Source organism: Misgurnus anguillicaudatus, chromosome 16 (genome assembly GCF_027580225.2).
Source record: "Misgurnus anguillicaudatus chromosome 16, ASM2758022v2, whole genome shotgun sequence".
Classification (NCBI taxonomy): Eukaryota; Metazoa; Chordata; class Actinopteri; order Cypriniformes; family Cobitidae; genus Misgurnus; species Misgurnus anguillicaudatus.
Genome location: NC_073352.2, coordinates 9,648,102 through 9,670,669, shown reverse-complemented (window position 1 = coordinate 9,670,669; position 22,568 = coordinate 9,648,102). Strand labels below are relative to the sequence as shown.

General features: G+C 35.5%; 1 protein-coding gene across 2 annotated transcripts in view; it reads right to left on the bottom strand.

Moving 5' to 3' along the window:
• Positions 1-13,794, bottom strand: part of aff2 (AF4/FMR2 family, member 2) — a 295,072-nt gene extending 281,278 nt beyond the window's left edge. For both annotated transcript variants that reach the window (XM_073854091.1, XM_055177532.2), the window contains exon 1: positions 13,636-13,794. In XM_073854091.1, the coding sequence (XP_073710192.1) occupies positions 13,636-13,688 (53 nt within the window). In that variant the 5' untranslated portion in view covers positions 13,689-13,794. The remainder of the gene's footprint in view (positions 1-13,635) is intronic.
• Between the last annotated feature and the right edge of the window lie 8,774 nt (positions 13,795-22,568).

Here is a 22,568-nt window from a genome sequence, read left to right as displayed (position 1 = left end):
AATGCTACAACGTCAATACACAATTTCATATTAAACAGTAAGAAAGCCCATGCTAGTTTGGAATTGTTATATATCTATACTGTATTTAGAGGTCTGAAAACAATAACTGAACTCCAACAGCACCTAGTTAAGTTACAATTTTACTTATATAGTACGCACTAACAATCAATCTATTGCAAGACAAAAAACAGATCAATTGAAATACAAAGCCTGGCGATAAATGTGAGTGATGTATTCAAGGCAAATGAATGTAAACTGTATGTGGCATCTAGACAGGTGTTAGTAAACAGCATGAGAAATTCTGATCTTTGGCAGTAAGGCCACCGCAAGCTTTAACTGAATGATTCTTGTCAGTGAAGGGTTTCGAGATGTGAGAGAAACACTGCTATTATCGTTGTTATTATGCAACAGTTGACTATAACTCAGCTCCGCTCAACAATGAGGGTGTCAGCACGTCAAACGAATTCATTGCTGTTTATTTATGCATGAATATGCATTACGATACTACAGCAGCGTCTGACACTCTCCCTTACCCGAGTATGAAAACGCCTGCCGCTCAATGCCATCTCACAGACAGAGGAACATTATGTTTGAAGCTCGTGATGAAATAATAGAGCTTTCTATAAATGACTCCTGTATAAGATGTGCCGTCTAATCTAAGATGACTAAAGTAATAGAGCTATTTCACCTATTCATAAAGATATGAAAAAGCGTGATGTGAGAAACTTTATAAAAGAGAACGACACGGAGAGGCAATCAAGAAAATACAACAAACACTTTATAAAGAGCTCAGGAGACGGCACATAGGCTTCTGTTTGTTAGTTTGTTTTTGACTGAATGAAAAGTAATGATGAATCAAAAGATAACAATAAAAGAATCTGTTTCTTTTACTTCAGTATTTATTATATTTATTTATTTAATGTTGAACCCCCGCGTTTGAAATGTCATAGCCAAACTAAAATAGCTACAGTTCATGAAGTACAAAAGCATAAGTTTGGTCTCAGACAAAAAAAATTACTGTCACAATAAAAAAAGCTTTTTGTTCCTGTAGCTCAACAGGTAGAGCTTGGTGCTTCCAACGCCAAAATTATAGGTTTACAGTGAACACACATCAGTTTGGATTAGGGTTGCAAATGGGCGGAAAGTTTCTTTCAAACTTTCCATGGGAACTTAATCTGGAAAATTTTGGAAATATCCCACATTGGAAAATTAATAGAAATTTATGGGAATTTACTAGAATTGATGGGAATTATTTGGAAATTTAGGGAAATTTATCTTAACTATATCACATACATACAAACATGCATGCAAGGTAATACAAAATTTGATACTTACACTTATCAACCCTGGATTTATTTGATTAAAAATCCTTCCGAAATCATTATGATTATCAAATAATGAAATCAATTTGAATTAGCATGTTTTAGACAAATGCAAGTACACATAGGGGGTGTGGCCTCATTCGCCCTTCAGTAAGCAGTGTGCATGAAGAATGTGCAGGGTAGAAATTCAATTGAAATTGCGTTAAATCTTGTTGTTTTAAACAAAATTATGCTGCAAGATTTTTTTTATTACATTTAAGTTCTCTGTTATAGGCAACTCTGCAATTTTTTTCAAATTCCCAGTTTATTCCCATATATTCCAGTTAATTCCCATATATTTCCCATGGAAAGTTTCCAGCCTTGAATATTCCCAGAATTTTGCAACCCTAGTTTGGATAAAAGATGTATACATAAATGTAAATATTCCTTGGGTATTACAATAGACCATATTTGCATCAAAAGTCCAAAGGATCATGAGAAATATATAATACTTATATAATAAGGTAAATAATCCATTACTTTTATCGAAGCGAGATGTCCACCTCAAACTATCACAATAATGTAAACCGCATCGCTCTTTAGATAACATTCGTCTCACGGCATTGGTGCCCCTTTTGTGTCTCTTAACAGCTCTGTGAGTTTCTCACAGCGAGATAGTCTTCCATTTAAAGCATTTTGGCTTGGATTCATTTTCTTATCTCTGCTTTTTCTCTCTTTCTCTGATAAAGATGTGTGTTCCTTTCCGATCTTTATCGAACAATAAAAGCCGAGGGAACTTTCAGAGCACTGGAGCAGTGAGAATGATAACACTGTTAGTGCGGATTCACTGGCTTTACGCACGAAATGTGAATGAGCCACGTTTAATGGGACAAATTAGCATGTGCTGTGAAAATAGGTGGACGTGACTGACCGAGCTCCATGTGCTTGTGGATCTTGGCAGGCGTGTTTGCTCTTTAGCAGTTCTGCGGCTCCCTATGACTGTGTTCGCCTCTCTATAAACAAGGTGAGATTTCATTTTTCCAGGCTGAAGCCAAACCTGTTTGTCCAGCATGTACATGTACTCTTCCGGATGTCAGCAACGACCCACACTTATGCCCTGACGTAAACACACACCGATACAGAAATATGTGTGTACATGTTTCACTCAAAAATATGAGCCAAGGGAACTCTGAAAAGTTTGAGTAGTATTTAAATAATTGCAAAGTTAGTTGTTTAGAGTAGGTAAATGTGTTTGTGGAGAGTTCAGTTTAGTTTTAGATCATGATGAGTTATTTTTAACCCAGTGTTGAGTCAAAAAGGGACAAGCCCAGCTGTTGGGTTAAATAAAACATATTTGACCCAATGGATCACGTATTATCAAAATGCAAAAGCTGCTTACTTCCATGCCATTAAGAAATTTAAGTTACGCCTGGGTTATTTTTAACACAGCGTTGGGTCAAAAAGGGACAAACTGTTGTGTTAAATTAACCTAGAAAATGTTTAGATTTGACCCAACAATGGGTTAAAACAACCCAGCATTTAAGGTTAAAATAACTCAGCATAAGTTAACCCAGCATTTTAAGAGTGTATTTTCCTTTGGATCACAAGGATGTATTATTGAAATGCAAAAGCCTGTTATTCCCATTCCATATAGAAATTTATTAAAGTTACCCCAAAAAGGGTAAAAAATGGAAAAACCCAGAATTGTTTTATTCCTCCCAACAATGGGTTAAAACAACCCAGCATTTTGTGTTAAAACAACTCAGCATAGGTAAATTACAACCCAGTGGGTTGTGTGTGTCCCTTTTTGACCCAGCGCTGGGTTGAAAGTAACCCAGTATTTTTTTTAGACTGTAAGCTGCAATTTAGCTTAGTAAATTTATTGATGCACCACTAGCTTATTTTGAACAGGTTGACAGAAAGACACTAGTTAATCAAAAATGCCCAATGAATCTCAGGATACACGAACTACAAAATACCATCCTCACATATGTATCCCGGTAGGAGACTCGAAACGTGCCGCACCGCACCCCCAGCTCATGTACCGTGAGCCACGGCAGCTGATTCTCACCCATTAAGCTTCGTTACCTTCCAATATCTTTGACTAATGAGTAATGGGCTTGGCTTTCTGGAAGAAGAAACACCCAAATATTGCTCAATGGACGAAAAGACGACCACTAATAAAGGAGCTCCAAACAGAATTTGCAATTTCCTTTAGCTTACACCTATCCAACAGCAAAAGGTCAGTCTAAAAGACAAACCGATTCATCTCTCGGAGAGAAATGAGATTGAAAAAAGCTCTCTACAGATGCCTGCGCGGCTGTATTGAATCATCATATTTGTCATAGAGTGATTTCAATGGAAGCAGTGACCTTTGAGGTAGTGGAGTAAATTGCTTTGTGGCATAAAGGTAAGCTGGAAGCTTGAAGCATGAAGCTTGATTAACCTGAAGATCTTCAGATCTAATCCAACCAATCAGGCGCCAACAAAAGTCTGACGACCAATAGAAATCGAGCGTGACATTAGTTATGGGTCCACTGCCACTTATGTAATGGTTACTACTTAGATGTGTCTTTTCAGATATAACACTGGTATAAATAGCGGAAAAAGCTACTCCCTGCCTTCCAGTTAAAAAAACAATCATCAATCAGTAAAGACTTATGATTCTCTGGAGGAGAGGCTCTGTACAGACCCACGTGAGGCGCTTGACAACATTTGCGCATGCTCAGTAGCTGAACCGACCTTGAGAAAGGTATTGGTTTTTGCGTAAAAAGTAGACATACCGGTATTCCCCTATTCAAGTAGATAGGACTAAACCTTGCATGACTGAAATCACTGTTGCAAACATGGCCACTTATTGGCATGACTTAAAGACACACTATTCAGTTATTTTACCTTAATATAACAGCTTCAAAGTTATTTCGGTAAACAAAGTCATAGTAGGGCGAATCATCCTCCTGTTGAAGCTCGGGGAGGACACAGCTAGAAAAACCAGCAATGCAAGCTTGAGAAAAGCGCCCCTGACAAATCTTGCGAGAATCACGACTTGCTTTACCGCAACGACGTCACACACGTTAGGCTTGTTCGACCTTGCGGCGCTGCAAGAACCGACCACCAGATGACGTCAAACCAGATTGTATTGTATTGACCAGATTTTACTCGTTGACGTGAGCTTAAAGACAGCACTGGATGCAACAGGGATGCTGATCTGGCGATCTTGTTGATGGACTAGTAAGTAAATCTCTTATTTGTAAACTTGTTTGCGGTCTATGTTGTATGTTGTTGCGCTTGCTTGTAGTATGTCATGCGATTATCATGACAACAGTTGTCAATATCTCACATAATTATCAGGACATAAATAAGCCTAGAGGTTGTAAATAGTGTAAACATGCACAATTTGCAAACTATTATGATAAATAGCAATAATCATGTATAGTGACATTATAACGAACAACGTTATGAAATAATGCAACATACCGAATTAACTTTGTCATGGCGTTTTGTAATGTTTACATTACAATAAAAGAACACAAATGAAATGATACAGTAGACATAGACTATAGACTGTTTACTTGTGATTTAGCTGCAATCATGTAAAAACGTTATAAGCCAGCAAACGCAGTAGGCTACTTTATTATTATGATAAGCCTACTCTACATTTTAAATAAACTTCTTATTATCTTATTACCATCATCAGTAGTTTAGTAGACTATGCAGTAGCCTAATATTTTTATGAAATTGTTAAACATTACCTAGTCATTATCTTCGGAGGTGTACTAGAGTGGGGGTGGGAAATTACGATAGTTGCAAGTATTCCCAGGGACTCTAGGGGTCGCTGTTTGACAAAAATGCCGAAAATGCATAGAGCGCCTTTAAGTGTCTTTTTAAACAATGGAAGCAATGCCTTTTATATTATTATACAGAAAAAATCTCAACTAAATATCTACATAGTATTATAGTAGCAATGAATGTAAGCCTGTTGGCTATATAGGGTGAAAAATGTCAATCACATCATCATAAAACTCTATTTATCACAAATCGAACAGGCAATATCTTCTCTTTAAATGACCTACTATATTATTAATATGATATAATATTATCAATAATTTCCTATATGCTATTATTTAACTAACCTTTCATCGCAACATTGATGTTTCAGTAAAAACAATCCCAGCATTCCACATTGCTTGTGTCTAAGCGAAATGGTCAAGCCTAATTGAGGCAGATATTTAACGCATTTAAATTCACAGGGTCATTACCGCAACCCTTATTGGGTCTATTGTAATTAGGGCTCAGTTAATAACTTCTTTAGAACTGGACAGCCATCCAGAGACTCGGCTGAGAGACCCTAACAAAGCCGGTGGTGGAGGACTTCTCCCCGGACGGCCTTTCGAACGCGGGTCCTCCCATATGTAACCTGAACTATTCTGGGAAAACTGCCACTGAATGACCCATGGTGCAGAACCTCTATTAAGTATAGGCTTTAAGTAAATTTGTATTGTATCGTTTTTTTGGCACTGTTTGTGGCACAGTATGGGCATAACGATACCTCAAATCGTGCAAATTGTTAAGCAGAGATGTGCTTATAGTTTTCCAATTGTCTGGATTTATAGCTCACACTTTGTAAACAAAAAAAAACACGTAAAAATAGAATGAATAAATGAAAATTCAATGCTAAAAAGGTACCTGATCCAAATCTAGACTGTCAAAGAAAAAAATTGTAAAAAATGGTCCCAAGCTATCTTTAGGTCAGTACCCCTGCCTCTGGGCTGGATCCGGTGCAGATCCGGCCTGAAATTGTCTGCTGTCTGGGTAATGAGGAAAACATATTTACCATTAAGTACTGATGTGTATACATTTGGTACCAATTTAAGGTACTAATATAAACTCTTTAGTACAAAGGTGTACTTTTTAAAAGGTATCCCCCCCAGGGACAGCTAGGGACCATTTTTAAACATTTTCTTTGGACAGCATAGGGAACAGAATATCATACTGAGATATAGGGATGAATATTTGGACAACACCATAGCAACCACCCACAACACCCGAGCATTGAAGTTTATCCTGGCACCATTATATTATTAAATATAAAAATACAGTTTATACGATTGGTTAATATTATAATTATGGTTAATGTGATAATCACAATTATCTGATCAATATTATTGTGACCGATCTGTGTGTCATCGGTTAGGTGAATAAAAATACTATTTAAGAAACATAAAAAGTTTATAGTATGTATATAAAAAAGAGTTTTAAAATTTAAAGAGACTATCTTACAACAATGCGCAATATAAAACCAGCGAAACACATTAAGTAACGCAACAGGGTCAATTTTGGTTTCATGATCTCTTTAAGCAGCAAACAATTTAAAGTGGCCATGGCATGAAAATCTGACTTGTTTAAGTGCTATAATTGGGTCCCCAGTGCTTCTGTCAACCTAGAAAATATGAAAAAGATCAACCCAGTAACTTAGTTTTGGTAAACCATTCTCTGCAAGCACATGAAAAAATAGGTAGTTGAAATTTGGCCCTCCTTATGATGTCATAAGCAGCTCTTATTATAATAATGTCGCCCCTTAATCTGCACTATCCAACCACAGCACTGCCATTTAGTGCAGAGAAAAGCACCATTGAGTTTTAATTGCAACAAACCACCATCATTGTGATCAGTGTTTGAATTTCATCAGCTCATTTGCATTTTAAAGGACACACCCAAAACGGCACATTTTTGCACACACCTACAAAGTGGCAATTTTAACATGCTATAAGAAATTATTGATATGATATTTTGAGCTAAAACTTCACATATGTGCTCTGGGGACACCAAAGATTTATTTGACATCTTAAATAAGTATTGTGCCATGGCACCTTTAATGTCATATTTGTTTCCACAGGTTTTAGTTGTGGAGCTACAGTACACGAATGCACAGTCCTGCCTCCCCTCCAGAGGAACTTGTTAATTACGCGCCGAACTCGAGGCCAGCAGGTTGCAAGCCATCACCTTTTGTCTCCCACATAACCTGAACGCTGTGCCAACCTTGCTGCTTTATCATGCCACAGCATTTGGCTTTCTTTTTGCAGGTGGCAAAATGAGACCGCGGGCACAGTGCTTGGCAGCCTGCTCCCTGAAACAGCATGCCAACCGGGCACAGCCTAGCTTGGCTGCCTTTTCAAGCCGGGCACAAATGAGATTGGCAGCGAGCGCGTCTCCTCGAGCGAGCCCTGTGATATATAGTCCCCAGCTGTGGTCAAGGTGGAAGCAGGAAGGCAGGGGGAGCCGGGAAATGCGGTAGATGTGTGCCACGACCGTGGAGGATGCTCGATCCCTGTGACTAAACAGCATGGGCGCGAGTACAGAGAAACAGCACAATGTGCCACAGAGTGGACACGACACATACACACCACAATAAACCGAAAGAAAGTGCATTTCACAGCATAAAAGAACATTCTGTCTGTCACACTACGAGTGCCCTAGTTTCAGAAAAACTGTCTGAATTTAACAAAATAAATGCTTCATTAGGGAGAAGAGGAGAAGTTGGTTTGGCAATGTGAATGCCATTTGTTTGTTGCCATGTGTTATTTTTTATTGCCTGCTTTGGATTGCACTTATTTGAGTATTTAGCCAACATTTAGAAGTTGTTTTTACTCAGTTAAGAAAACATTACTGCTTATACAGTACATTCTGGTTACAGTTTGCTATGTAGTCTTAAAGGATTACTCCGCTTTCATGAAAAATTAAATCTGATCATTTACTCACCCCCCGTCATTCAAGATGTTTATGTCTTTTTTTTGTTCAGTCGAGAAGAATTCAAGTTTTTTTTTAGAAAAACATTCCAGGATTTTTCTCCATATAATGGACTTTACTGAACCTCAACAGTTTACAGTTTCAATGCAGCTTCAAAGGCCTCTAAATGATCCCAACCGAGGGTCTTAAAATTAAAGGATGTACTTTTAAATCACAACTTTTTGTCTTGCACTAGCCATGTGACGCGCCAGTGTGACCTTACGTATTATTAGAAAGGTCATGCGTGACGTATGCAAAACTAACGCTCCAGTGTTTACAAGTGTGGAGAAAGAGGAGCCCTCCGACATTGCTGTATGTGAAATGATACTAAATAATGTCTTTGTGTCAGTTTATTGTTTAAAATGGTCTGCAAGTTTGCGTTTCACATATGTAAAGTGGTGTGACCTTTAGACGTGAGGACGTAATACGTAAGGTCGTGCTCGTGTGTCAAGACGAGAAATTATGGTTTAAAAGTATGAAGGATTGAAATTGTAGGAATTTGTTACTCTGTCACAACTTGTCACAACCCCTATTTCTGTCCTGTACCATGTGCATTCTTGTGTTTACTGATAATGATCAAAGACTGTTGGCAGAGCTGTTTATCCAGTACAGTGTGGTTAAAGGTGTTCGTCTGATTGGTCAGTTTGAATGTATCATGTTGGGTTTAGTCAAATAGTCAAGTAAAGGGACAAAAGTCTATGTTTGGGGGTCTTTTCTTGCGCTCATCCTCGTATGGGCTGGTCTCCATGGGTCTCCTCTTGGATTCTCTATGCTTTTCTTCTTTACCTGAGCTTTGGTGTTCAGTTTTCATTGATTCCTCTCTTTCTTCTAAACTTTCTTTCTTTCTCTGTTCTTTATACTATCAGGTAATATCTCACATACATTGGAAACAGTTAATTTAAATGTATTATTTACCATTTCATGGATTTATAGTGTAACTATTTCTAACTATTACCAATATGTTGTTTAGTTTTGATTTAATGTTAATACTTAAATGCTACATATTGCAATACAATATATTTATATATTTTAGCAATGCTCTCCCACATATTTTGCTATCATAACTGTGATCATTGACAAGAAATACACAGTTTTACACTATCTTGCAGGTAATATTTCTCAGTAGTGAATCTACTTACAAGTCCACTATATGGAGAAAAATCCTGGAATTTTTTCCTTAAAAAACGTCATATCTTTTTGACAAAGAAAGATGTGATTCTCGCAAAAGTAGACTTATGAGGTGTCATGAAACGTTTTGATAAAAAAAGTAAATGCAAAGTAAAAGTATCAAAATAAGAAGCATATACAAACATCTCTTCACGTACTATTTTGCACATGATTTCACTGTAAAAAAATTCCGTAGAAATTACAGTGTTATTGCAGCTGGGTTGCCGGTAACTTACCGTAGATTTAAATTTATGTTATTTACTGGCAACATTTTTGTTTAAAGTTAAATGAACATTTGTCTTTTACAGAGTAAAACTAAAAAACAACATCAAGCAAAACATTCTGGGAAACAAAATCTGAAGCAAAAAACTAAAAAAGGTTGATGATGATTTCTGGTTCCCAGAATGCTTTGCATGAGGCTGTTATTGTATAGTTTTATTCTGTAAAGATAAAGACTTGTTCATGTTTGGAATTTATTTGACTTTGAACAAACTCTTGCCAGTAAGTAACATAAATTTAAATCTACGGCAAGTTACCGGCAACCCAGCTGCAATAACATTGTAATTTCTAAAGATTTTTTTACAGTGTTCAAATGACATCATACAAACCAATTTTTTTTCCACATTTAAAAGGGTATATTTTTATTACCACAACGTGTCCATGACTGGATTTGGGTTCTTTGACATGGAAATATTTATAATTAAAAAATCTAAAAAATAAAAAGCTTCAGTGCATGTTATACTATAAACATTTACAGTAAAGAAACATGTGGTATTTGATGATCACTGGTAAATATAGAGACAATAATAAGGAATATAAATGTGTCCAAGACCAATTTTCTCATCCTCCGCAACAATTTTTAATCATTGTTTAAGCGCTCAAGGAACTAATATTTTGTAAAACAAATTGTTGGAAGGGAAATAATTGACTGTGACACTCCAGATAAAAGTTAAAAAATTTTGTTTGTCATAGTGCCTAGCCACTTTTTTAGTTCTCATTACCGAAACATGAGTTTGTAAATGCATATATTTAATGTAATATCGTGTTGTGGTAATGATAATTTTTGATAATGATAATCTAAAAAATTAAAATAATTCTATAGGAAATATTTTTGTAAATTCTCTAAAAATAATGGATAAAGTAAATTCAGACCTTAATCTTATATGTGCAAAAAATAAAATTGGCTTCAATGGCTTTTTAAAAAATCTGATGCTGGACACCTTCTAAGTCTGGATTTCGTGAGAATCACCCATAATCAACTTGGATGACATGGGGTGAGTAAATTATTGGGATTTTTTATGAAAGTGGAGTAATCCTTAAACTGCAATCACTTTAGGCGTAACCATTTAACATAATGGCACTGTTTGTAAATAATTTTAACCTGAACACTCTCAAAAAAAAAGAAAAAAGAGGTGAGACCTTACCTTTTCAAAAAGTACAAATTTGTACCTAAGGGGTGGGTTCCCAGACAGGGATTATCGTAAACCAGGACTAGGCCTTAGTATTATGGGGAAATATAACTACTTTAAACAAACATGCCTTACTAAAACATTACTTGTGTGCATTTTAAGGCAAAACAAAGGGCACTGATGTATTTTAAGATATGTCAGTGCAAGTTGTTTTCAGTTTGGACAGCTCTTACATTTATCTTACATTTATTTTATTCTAGGACTAGTCTAATCCCTGTCTGGGAAACCACCCCAAAGGGTGCATATTAGTTCCTCAAAGGTACATATCTGTATCTAAATGGTACAAAATTCTTGATACAGAAATTGTATATTCAAAATCTGCATGGATTTACATACTGGTACATTCAATGCTCAAATCGTAATATTTGCAAACTGAATTGATCTCATTTTCCATGCATCTACTGTATTTGCAAGCTCAAACCTAAACATTTTTTTGTTTGTTTTTTTAATACAGTAGTTTCTTCAGCAAATATAAATCTAGTTTATCTTTCATCTTCTTAAATGAAGACATAGTTTTCTGTCCTTTAATATACTTTGGATTGCAAGAGCTGTTTGTAAAAACATTTATCAAAAAAAGGCCTTTATGGTTTTCTGAATACGATTCGCCATGCAAAACACTTAATGCTGTTCTCTGTACTCAAAACAACTGCACTGAGTTGAAAATTTGGTTAACTTCTCATTCGGCGATACTATGAGGATTTGCCTGGGATATAAAAATGAGTTAGTGGGACAGAAATCCCCGCTGAGAAAGGGTGAGTAACAAGCCACAACCGAGTCATTGAATAATCCCTCTTGGTATTACTCTCCGAGCAGCCATAAAGTACCGCCAAATGAAAAGAAAGTCACAATAAATGCCTGCACCTAATTACAAGGTCTTCAGTTAGCACTAAAGGTGCAAACCTATAAAATATAGCCACATAAAGACTAATTAACCGTATCTCCACTTCTAAAATTCACATAGATTGGCTGTAACAAATACTTGACTAATGTTCTCTTGTTACAAAATGATTTGCTAAATGTTAAAATGCACACCGCGTGCAAAGAGATGAGAAGTGTCTGTCATAAAAAGATCGAAAAATGCTCTCCGAAGCCATTTGAATTTGTGAAGTGAAGAGCCAACATAATTGTGGCAGCTATTCATGTCAGGGCTATTACACCGCGGTAAACCAGGTTTCAATACCCACCACCTCAGTGGCTCCCACGGTTAACCTTTGTCTGCAAATAAGGTGCCGCTCTCCACCGAGCTCATTTTGCACCTCACCGAATTTCGCACCATCTAATCTGACTTGATTACATCCAACTCGTGTTTCAGTTTAACCAAAACACGGGAGATCGGATCCAAATCAATACGAGTGCTGGGGAACAGCTCCGGGGCCTTCGGATCATGATGCCAAATTAAGAGCGTGTTATTTTTCAATGCTTTCCAATCATTGATATATCGCTGGATATTGTTGAGTATGCGCACAGATCTCGCAGTGCTGCCTTTAAAAACCGAGTCTACGCTAACTTATCACACAAAAATGGCTTTTTAAATACCCTCATAAATATTCACAAACTTAATGGGTAGCTCAGGGTTATGAATGTGGCAACAACAGACAAAATTGCCACGACTGCAGAAGCAATAAGCAAGCAGCCCGTAGCTGTTCCTGCAAGAGGATGGTTTTAATATCAGCATATAAAAAATAACCTTTAACCTTTAGTTCAGTTCAGTTGTGGTATATTTGTAAAGACTATGTACAAATGTAATATTGAATACAAAACTACTTAAACTAAAGCATCATCCTCTTGATAAAGAGTCAGGGTAAACCTCAAGTATGTGCCATCACGTCCAAAAAAGCATTTTAAGTCATCATAAAGCTGCATGCCAAATCAGTATAAGCCACTTGATGGATAAATAAAGAGGTTTTATTTTTACAGATATTTCCATGTTGCCTTGTATGAATGCACAATCCATGGCTTCCTATACTCCGCCACATGGTGGGGGTATAGAGAGGATCCGCATAGATTTTGGGCAGACAATTGTGTTCAGATATATTGCACTGACAGATAATGTCTTAAAAGTAAACAAGATAGTAATTTATAAGATATAAACAAGATACAGACCAGGCCAGCAGAAGAAACTATAGCAGAGTGGCTATTTTAAAAATAAAGGCAAAATCAGCATACTGTATGTTTGCATGAAGTTATTGAATATAACAAAAGAATCAACCTTCATTACAGGTTTATAGCAAACCCAATATGTATATATATATCATGCAAAAGCACTCTTTAACCATTGTTTTAAATTATGTGTGTTTCATGATGGTTTGCATTTACAGAATAAATGCATTTTGCTAAAATGTCCTATTAGGACAATAAGTAACTGTTTCATTCTGAGTTTAATGCATTGCAAAAATAATGGTGTATTTGGGTGGTACATTAAAATAACACATAATTGCATGTATATTACTCATTAATTACCATGCAATTACACTGAAACTGACAGTATGACTTATATATGACTTTTGACTCATATAATCAAATACAAAAAAAAAACAGTTAGACAAACTCATGCTCATTGTTTCTCAATATATCAATAATCCATCAATGCATTGCTTCTATATTTAACACTTGAACTAAATATCAGTTATCAACAGCACACGAACACAACAGAAGTGAAGATAACACTGAAGTCAGCACTACCAAACCCCAGCGAGCTCCCTACCAAGACAGCATTTCTGGACATAACGGGTGCGCGTCCGGAACGCGTGTACAGCAACGTCCAGAAGCGCTGTCAGTGGTTTGAGACGCGGCCGCTATCATGCGTCACAACGCGTTTTACTCGTATTTCGGAATGTGAGCACGTCAGATCGGCGTTTAAAGCAGCGGTTCGCATGACAAACACATTTCATCAGATAAACGCAGAGACGTACCACTGCTGCTCGAGCTCCCAGTCCCTGAAGAAGTCAAACTCGAATAGGTCCATGCTCGCTGTGCTTCAGTGAGACGCCGGTGCTGTCCGTCACTGACGCGCGGCGCAGCTCGCACTGCCTCTGTGTGTGTCTGTCTCTCTGCGCTCAGCGACGCGCAGCCCCGCGGAAGGCGGAGTCAGGGCGCGCTGGAGGCGGTCACTCTCATCTGAAGAGACCGCGCAGCTCCACCTGTGTCAAACATACAACATGAGAAACTCATTCATTTGTTACAATACTATCCATTTTATATAAAGCGCACCAAAATAAATTAAACAATGTGTTTGTGATGTCCGTTCTGTATAATTTTATTATTATGCAATATACTGTATATGACCCTTTGTGTTTGTTCTACTATTTCTTGTTATTTTAATGATAATAATAATGAGTAAAACTATATTCCAACATTGCTTACATATATATAAAATAAAATATTTCCTAGCCTATATCAATTTATCCTAAAATGTAATTCATTTGGTAAATTATATACTGTAATGTAGCAGTGGTTCCCAACCAATGAGGCCTGAAAAAAATTCAAGATGGCCTCAAGATGACTTTAAATTACTTAAAATAAACAAAGGCAAAACAAGCTTTAAAACGAGCTAAACCAACTTAAAATCATGATATTCTTTAGGGTTGGTTATATTTATAGCAAATATACATATTTATAGTTATGCCAAGCTCTAAAAAAAATTTATTACAAAAATTGGGAGTGTGGAAATACTATTTTGTACAATGATGACTACATATATGTATATATATATACATGTACGCATTTGATAGATGTTTTTATCCAATGTGACTAACAGGTACCATCATGTGTGTTCCCTGGGATCCGACCCACAACCTATTACGATGCTAGCACAATGCTCTACCACTAAGCTACAGGAACAATGACTAAGGGGCGGTTTCCCAGACAGGGATTATCTTAAACCAGGACTAGACCTTAGTTTAATTAGGAAATATATCTAGTTTTAACAAACATGCCTTATTAAAAACATTACTTGTGTGCAGTTTGAGGCAAAACAAAGGACACTGATGCATTTTAAGATATGTCCGTGCAGTTTTAAATTCTTCAGTTTGGACAGCTCTTATATTTATTTTAGTCTAGGACTAGTTTAATCGCTCTGGGAATTAATCTGGGAAACCGCCCCTAAATGTTTTGGATCCACTGGTGTAAATCAGCTAATTTTAAGTAAAAAAGGTTCTGACAATAGTTATATTATAAGACAAACATTTGTTATAATAATAATAATAATAATAATAATAATAATAATTATTATTATTATTATTATTATTATTATTATTATTATTATTATTATTATTATTATTATTATCATAATCATAATAATATAATGATGATGATGAAGATGAAGATGAAGATGAAGATGAAGATGATGATGATGATGATGATGATGATGATGGGGATGATGATGATGATGATGATGATGATGATAATAATAATAATAATAGTAATAAAAATTTATTAAATGTAAATAAATATAAATTAATTAATTAGTTAATAATGATGATGATGATGATGATGATTATAATAATAATAGTAAATAGTAAATAGATATAAATAATGATGATGTTGTTGATGATGATGATGATAATGGTAATAATAATAATAATAATAATAATAATAATAATAATAATAGTAATAATAGCAAAAAGTAAATAGACATAAATTAATTAATTAATTAATAATGATGATGATGATGATGATGATGATGATGATGGTGATGGTAATATTAAAATTATATAGTTAATAGAAATAAATAAATAATGATGATAGTAAATAGATATGTATAAATAAATAAATATGATGATGATGATGATGATAATGATGATGATGATGATGACGAAGATAATAATAATAATAATAATAACAATAATAATAATAATAGCAAAAAGTAAATAGATATAAATTAATTAATTAATTAATAATGATGATGATGATGATGATGATGGTAATATTAAAATTATATAGTTAATAGAAATAAATAAATAATGATGATAGTAAATAGATATGTATAAATAAATAAATATGATGATGATGATAATGATGATGATGATGATGATGATGATAATAATGATAATAATAGCAAAAAGAAAATAGATTTAAATAAATACATAATCAATGATGATGATGATGATGATGATGATGATGATGGTAATAATAATAGTATATAGTTAATAGAAATAAATAAATAAATCAATAATGATGATGATGATGATGATGATGATACTAAATAGATATAAATAAATAAATAAATGATTATGATGATGATAATAATAATAATAATCATAGCAAAAAGTAAATTTATATAAATACATTTATAAATAAATACATAAATAAATGATGATGATAACGATAATAATAATAATAAATATTAAATAGATATAAATAAATGATGATTATGATTATGATGATGATGATGATGATAATAATTATAGCAAATAGTAAATAAATAAATAAATAAATTTTTCAAGTCAAATGCAGTAATATGTAACATAGTGCCTTTCCACAAGCTCAAGGGCTCTTTACAATCAGTGAAATGACAACTAACAAAGTAGATAAATGTTAACACCTGGAGTTTTACTGTATACCGAAGTGTACAAAATAAAATGTATATTTTGTTGTCATTTGTAAAAATAAAAGAGCTAGACTAATATTCACTGTGTTCAATCATTTTATGATATCCGAATAAATTTCAGTCTTGAGTGATAACTGTATTTTATTTATTATAAAATGATTATATTCACAGTTCGGAGTGTTTTTTTATATTCACAGGTTTAGATTATGTATGATTATTATCCATAAGAACATTATTAAGACTGTGGTATCCAGTTTAGTAGTTCACAGAAGTTCAAGTCATATCAGCAAGTCAGTGTAATCTTTAACACAATACTATGGCACATTTTCCAATAAGCTGAACTTTCAACAAATCATCATTATTGCAGTTCTAAGAAAATAATTAGTTTTGCAGGAGGAATCATGTGCACCTCTGATACTTGTAAGCAAAGCAGATTTGCAAATACATTCATTTTTAACATAATGCATGAATCATGAAGAACACCCTGTCAGGAACCCGGCCGCACCACACAAGCACTAGCTCGGCAGGCGTAATAAAGAGGAGGTTAGTGAAAAACATATGTTTGTTGTTGACATTATGATGATTTGGCGAGAGCCATATGGTGATCGTGTTATGTGCCGTACGTGGCTACAACAAATTTCTCTTTTTGCATACTTTGCCCGAGGATCCCATCTCAAAATTCATTGCACGAGATGGGAAGCCGATATTAATCTTACCTTGAAATAACACAGTGGGAGAGGAGAAATAAATTTCTGGGGCAGAATGCCTTTCCGTACGTTATACGAATGGATGCTTTGCTGATGGATTTTACAATGGTCAGAGAGGACACAGAGGATGCCACAGTGTCTAACAATAGTTCACACTGATACAATGCAGTTTATGCTCTTGCCACCTGCTCTTTACTAACAGTGAGATAAAAGCGGAGAAGATGACTCAGAATACTGCTGTAAATTATAATGATATCTATTTTTGTGCCAAATAAACCTAGTCTTGCCTTCAATCGTATAGGCTTTATTTTAATGCCAATCATGCCATTACACCACTAAACTCACCTTATCTTTTCTAAACTCAATAATAAATGCCTAAAAATGACCGGCGTTGTAACAATGAACGTGATGTACTAGAACAATGAAGTACAATAGGACGGTTTAATAGGCTATTTTATGATTTAGAGGAGTCTGTGAGCGCACAGGTTCAGGTCTCTCAGGTGCAATGGTGCCTTTGAGAGTTTTGAAGAGGCTTTTGAAGAAACTGCCGTGCTGTAATATTAGTGCTGAAAGATGAAGAACTAATCCCGTTGGAGGATCTCTTTGTTAACTTATGGACAGTGAGCGTGCAGTCTCTCTCTTTTAATAGTTTAAATCAGATTTTTAATTAAATAGATTAATTATAATATAGAAGGCATACATTGTGTCTATCACCAATAAACCAAATACAAGATGTTCAAGGAAAGTTTACATTTTATACAGCAACAACAATACACAGAGGCCAGTCATATACAGTAAACCTGCTTTAACTTGTTAATCAATGTATTAACAATAAGTCACACCAAGTACTCCCAAATCCTCTGTTGTAACAGTCTTCATAAAGAGGCAATTCAGTAACCTTTACATACATATTGTATAAACATTCATATGTTTTCTGTCAAGTAGAGACATGACGTGCATACTGTAACATAAGTTTCATATGTTTATGTACATAGCACATACAGTCCTCTAAGGCCAACCCTAGGCAGCCATGTTATTTCAGTCAGGCAAGACTACTTAAATAGGGAAAGACAGACAAAAAGCATATTTCTGACCATCAATTTTGACACCAAAATATTTGTTTATAGCCAGCACCAGATTTTCAATTTCAGAATTTTTATTTTAAATATATAAACATACAATATATCAAATGACAGAACAGACCCCCTGCTTTCAAACAACAAAAAAACATTTTTTCATCCTATCTTCATTTGTTCCCTTTTAATCACCTCTCAAATATTCGAGGTTTCTTTTAAAATACAAAATTTTGAGCAGAAAGCTGAAATTATTGCATTTTTGTCAAGGACTTTTGTTAGAGATCACATTCAGAGTGATTGTCAAAACATACACAGAGTTTTTACTGATTTTGAATCAGTGGATGAATCAGGTGCTTTATAAGTTGGGTAAGATCGCCACCTAGTGGATAATAGCGGAAACATGGATTGCCGTAAAAACCGTCATTGGCAGGAAAGTGTTTTCTATTAATTGACAAGATCAGTGGCGGCAGGGGCGTCATGCACCAATTTTTTAAAGGGGGCACAGTGTGCACATACAGACATCAAACAAAATATTATAGAGTTTTCAGTCTTTTCCATGGCACTTACATTTCTAACAATCTGAACACTCCTGCTTTCATGCAAAAACCTCCAAAATAAACGTGTTGACTATCTTTCTTAACAAATACTATTTAATCGGAATAATGACATATTGGTATCATATTTACATCTGAAACAGCATGTTTTATTTATTTAAGTTTTAATAAATGACTTGTTTAATTGTGTCATTAATGCATTTTGCACAACAACTGCATTATTCTATAAAATGAATGTAATTTTAAATCCATAAAGTATATAAACAACGAAAATGACATAAGATATTGCCACGTGATTGATTTTAATGTACAATAATGATTTAATTTTTTTAGATAAAATTATAAGGGGAACGCATTTTTGCATCAAATTTTACCTCATATGTGAGCATGTGTGATTCCGAACCCCCGTGAACTCTGGTGAACTTTGCCGTTGTACCAAGATGAATCTAGAAATCTACGTTATTAATATAACGTGGAGACGGTCACAATTTAAACCATTTTCTACACAGAGGAGGTTAACTGCACATTACCGTAATGGGGTTTGGAAATGTTGTGAGCGTTACTTACACGTTTTAATTCCTCAGATTGCAAAATGCAGCAGCAACAGCAAAGAGCCCGTGAGCGCTTAGACGCTAATGACGTCTGCAATTGCACTGTCTGCAGCGCCTGCCGCCAGAATAAAGTAATGTAACACGATCAAAACGGAAAAATCTCTGAAAAGTGACAAGGATGCAGCACAGGATTGATAATATTTGGCATATTAAACAGATTAAAAGACAAATAACCGATTAATGGACGCTTCTTCGATTTTGAGGTTGCATGCTAAATCCATTTGGCTCAAAAAAAAACAAGGGGGCATGTGCCCCCTCAGTTTGAATGGACATGACGCCTCTGAGTGGCGGCGAAAGGGTTAAGTTCAAATTGCGCTAAAACACCTTTTTTTTAGGTTGATTCACCTACTGCACATGTGCATAGGTTGGCAAATGCCTTACATGTCTCTATTAAAGGCCCTCCCACAGAAAATCATCAGTTTTATCAGTTTTATTGGTGATTGATTATTTTAACTGGAAGGTGGGACTTTTGTCGCCAGAGCGGCCAAATTGACTGTTGCATTGTCTCCTGTTCATAGTCATTGCAGTGCTCAATCTTGTCTTATCCAATATCTTTGCTATAACTTGTTAGGTGTTAAACTTTCTGATAACTTATAATACATTGTGGCAATTTTTATGCAAAAATAAAAAATCTAATATGAAACTGATGTACCATTAACTAATGATGAATAATTTCTCAAACATTACATTTCATCTTTAAATCAGATAATGCTTCAGTTCAGTGCAGACATAACATTTCATTGGGTGATTCTTCTTCCACTGGTTTATGAAGCAGACTTTTGACCATTCAAGTGAACACCTCATTCGATTGGGCCACATGAAAACTCTTAAAATGGTGAAAATTGCCTCTGGCATCTACTGTGATAAATGACTTGAGAAATACTTTATCATAACGGCCAAAGCCACACGAGTGGAGCCTCGTTCTTTTAATCTCATTGAGATGAATAAGAGAGTCATTACTGCTGTGATGATACAGTCTAAAGGGATCGTCTCCTAATTATACCACTGTAATTTCTGACTTAATTATCTCCTGCCCACTGTCCAATCCAATTGCTTCGCTGTACTCTTTCTACTATTGATCTTGTGTTTATAGACAAGCAGGTATGAATAAGCTATAAGTGTAGTGGACTCAAACTTTTCATAACATTATGTAACAAAACGGCAATCAGCAATTACTGTAAGTCAGCTGGTCCCAAGATCAATTTAGTGGATGTAAATCAGAGTAAATGTAAAACATCCAACTTCAAAATGTTATCCAACAAAGGTAATAAAGTAACTTGAACAAAGATTTTTGTTGTTGTTGAAGAGGGTCAATTTATTATTTTGTGTTTACTGAATGAAATAAGATTAATCATCCTGCTGACAAATATTATTTTGTGGACTGGACTTACATATTTAAGTGTTTGTCCAAATCCCAATATATAACTTGCCAAACTGAGTAATCTGAATAAACAATAAAAAAACAATGATCTGAAAGTTCCCAGCATGCATGTTCACTTCTTATGTTTATTAAAAAAGATTACTATTTTAATGTTTGCTGGCTTTATTTACACTGTTATGTTGTTAATGTTAGTTATGAATGCACTTTAAAATTGCAGTTTCAATGAAGCTATAAAGGGCTCTAAACGATCCCAAATAAGGCATAGCAAAACGATGGTCATTTTTGGCAATAAAATTAAATATAAATAAAGATATGCACTTTTAAACTACAACTTTTCATCTAGCTCTAGCCGCGTGATGTGCCAGCACAAATTTATGTATTGCGTAATGTTAGGGCCATTTTAATCTTCCGTTTATTTTATTTAAATTTACCCCCCCTTGCTGGCACTTTTATTTTGCATTATGACACCTCCAGGAACTCCATATATGGAGACAGGAAGTGAAGCCAAAGGGGTGATCGCATTAGAAGGAAGTGCGTGCCACAGTTGGGGGCGATATAGGCTGAATCCCAAACCACCTACTTCCATACTATACTGTATAGTACGCAAAGTAGCGCTTTTTACATACTATATAGTATGGAAGTAGGCGGTTTGGGATTCAGCCATCGTTTTTTGACCACAAACTCACGCAACCACATAGTAAAAGAAAATTGAAACCTTTTGTTTACATTTACACTGATATATGCATACACCATTTTGAATTAGATATTTAAGTTGTAGCTTATTTAAAAGGATAGAAGATCCTATTTTGTTTCAAGTTTAAGTTGGTTTGAATGTGCTTCCAGAAAACCCCCCTCCCCATATCTGGCTCGCGCGGTGGCTTGTGATAAGGTGAGACAAGCGGCCGAAACACATAATGACGTCGAAAGGTCACACGTTACATATTTGAAAAGCACATTTGCAGAACATTTTAAACAATAAACTGACACAAAGACATTAGTATCATTCCACAAACAACAATGTCAGAACGATCCTCTTTCTCCACACTTGTAAACACTGGAGCGGTAGTTTCGCATACGTGACCTTTCGCCGTGATGACGTAAATACGTAAGGTCACGCAATACATCACACAGCTAGTACAAGAAGAGAAGTTGTGGGTTAAAGGTGCATATTTAAAAAATTTTTTTGCCTCGGTTGGGATTATTTAGAGCCCTTTGAAGCTGCATTCAGAGGCAGTCTTAACATAGGGGCTGATTACACTTGGTATTAAGATGGGTTTTCATCGATCGGATCACAAGTGGAAGAGAGAGACACATTACGTTTACACCTGGTATTTGAATCCGTCTCTTTTGTCAACTTTCGACCGCTTCTGTCCTGAATACTGTAAGGGGGTGGTCTGTGAGACGGTGGGCGAGTCTGTCTGCTGTCATTCAAACGCGGAGTAATTATGAGTTCATATGGACGCGAACTAAAATGATGTCGGAGTCCGCGTGTATGTCTAGCAAGTAAACATGCTGTACAGTGTTTTGTACGTGTATATGTTGGAGCTTTCTCTGAATTTTTGGTGCAATTGATGAAGTGAGATCGCGCAACATTCACGCGCTTTCAAAACGAAACTACGGAGATCAGCCGCTTTAGTTGTATCAATGAAAGGCTAAAAATAGCACTGTTCACCGTATCTTCAAGCCAGAAGTCAGAAAAGACGTAAAACTTGTGTTCAGTACCTCTTAAATAAGTGGGCGGAGAGAAGGCAGTCGCGTGTGGCTGTTCGAACACATTCAACCACATGTGCGTTTACATAAGCAAAAGCAATCTGATCGAAAGGGGTTTCGACTACCTCTGAATGTGGTTGAAAGTGGTCGAAAGTGGAAGCGTTCAAAACGTTTTGAACACCGTTTACACCTGGCATTAACGTCATCCACTTGTGATCCGATCGATGAAAACGCATGTTAATGCCAAGTGTAAACAGC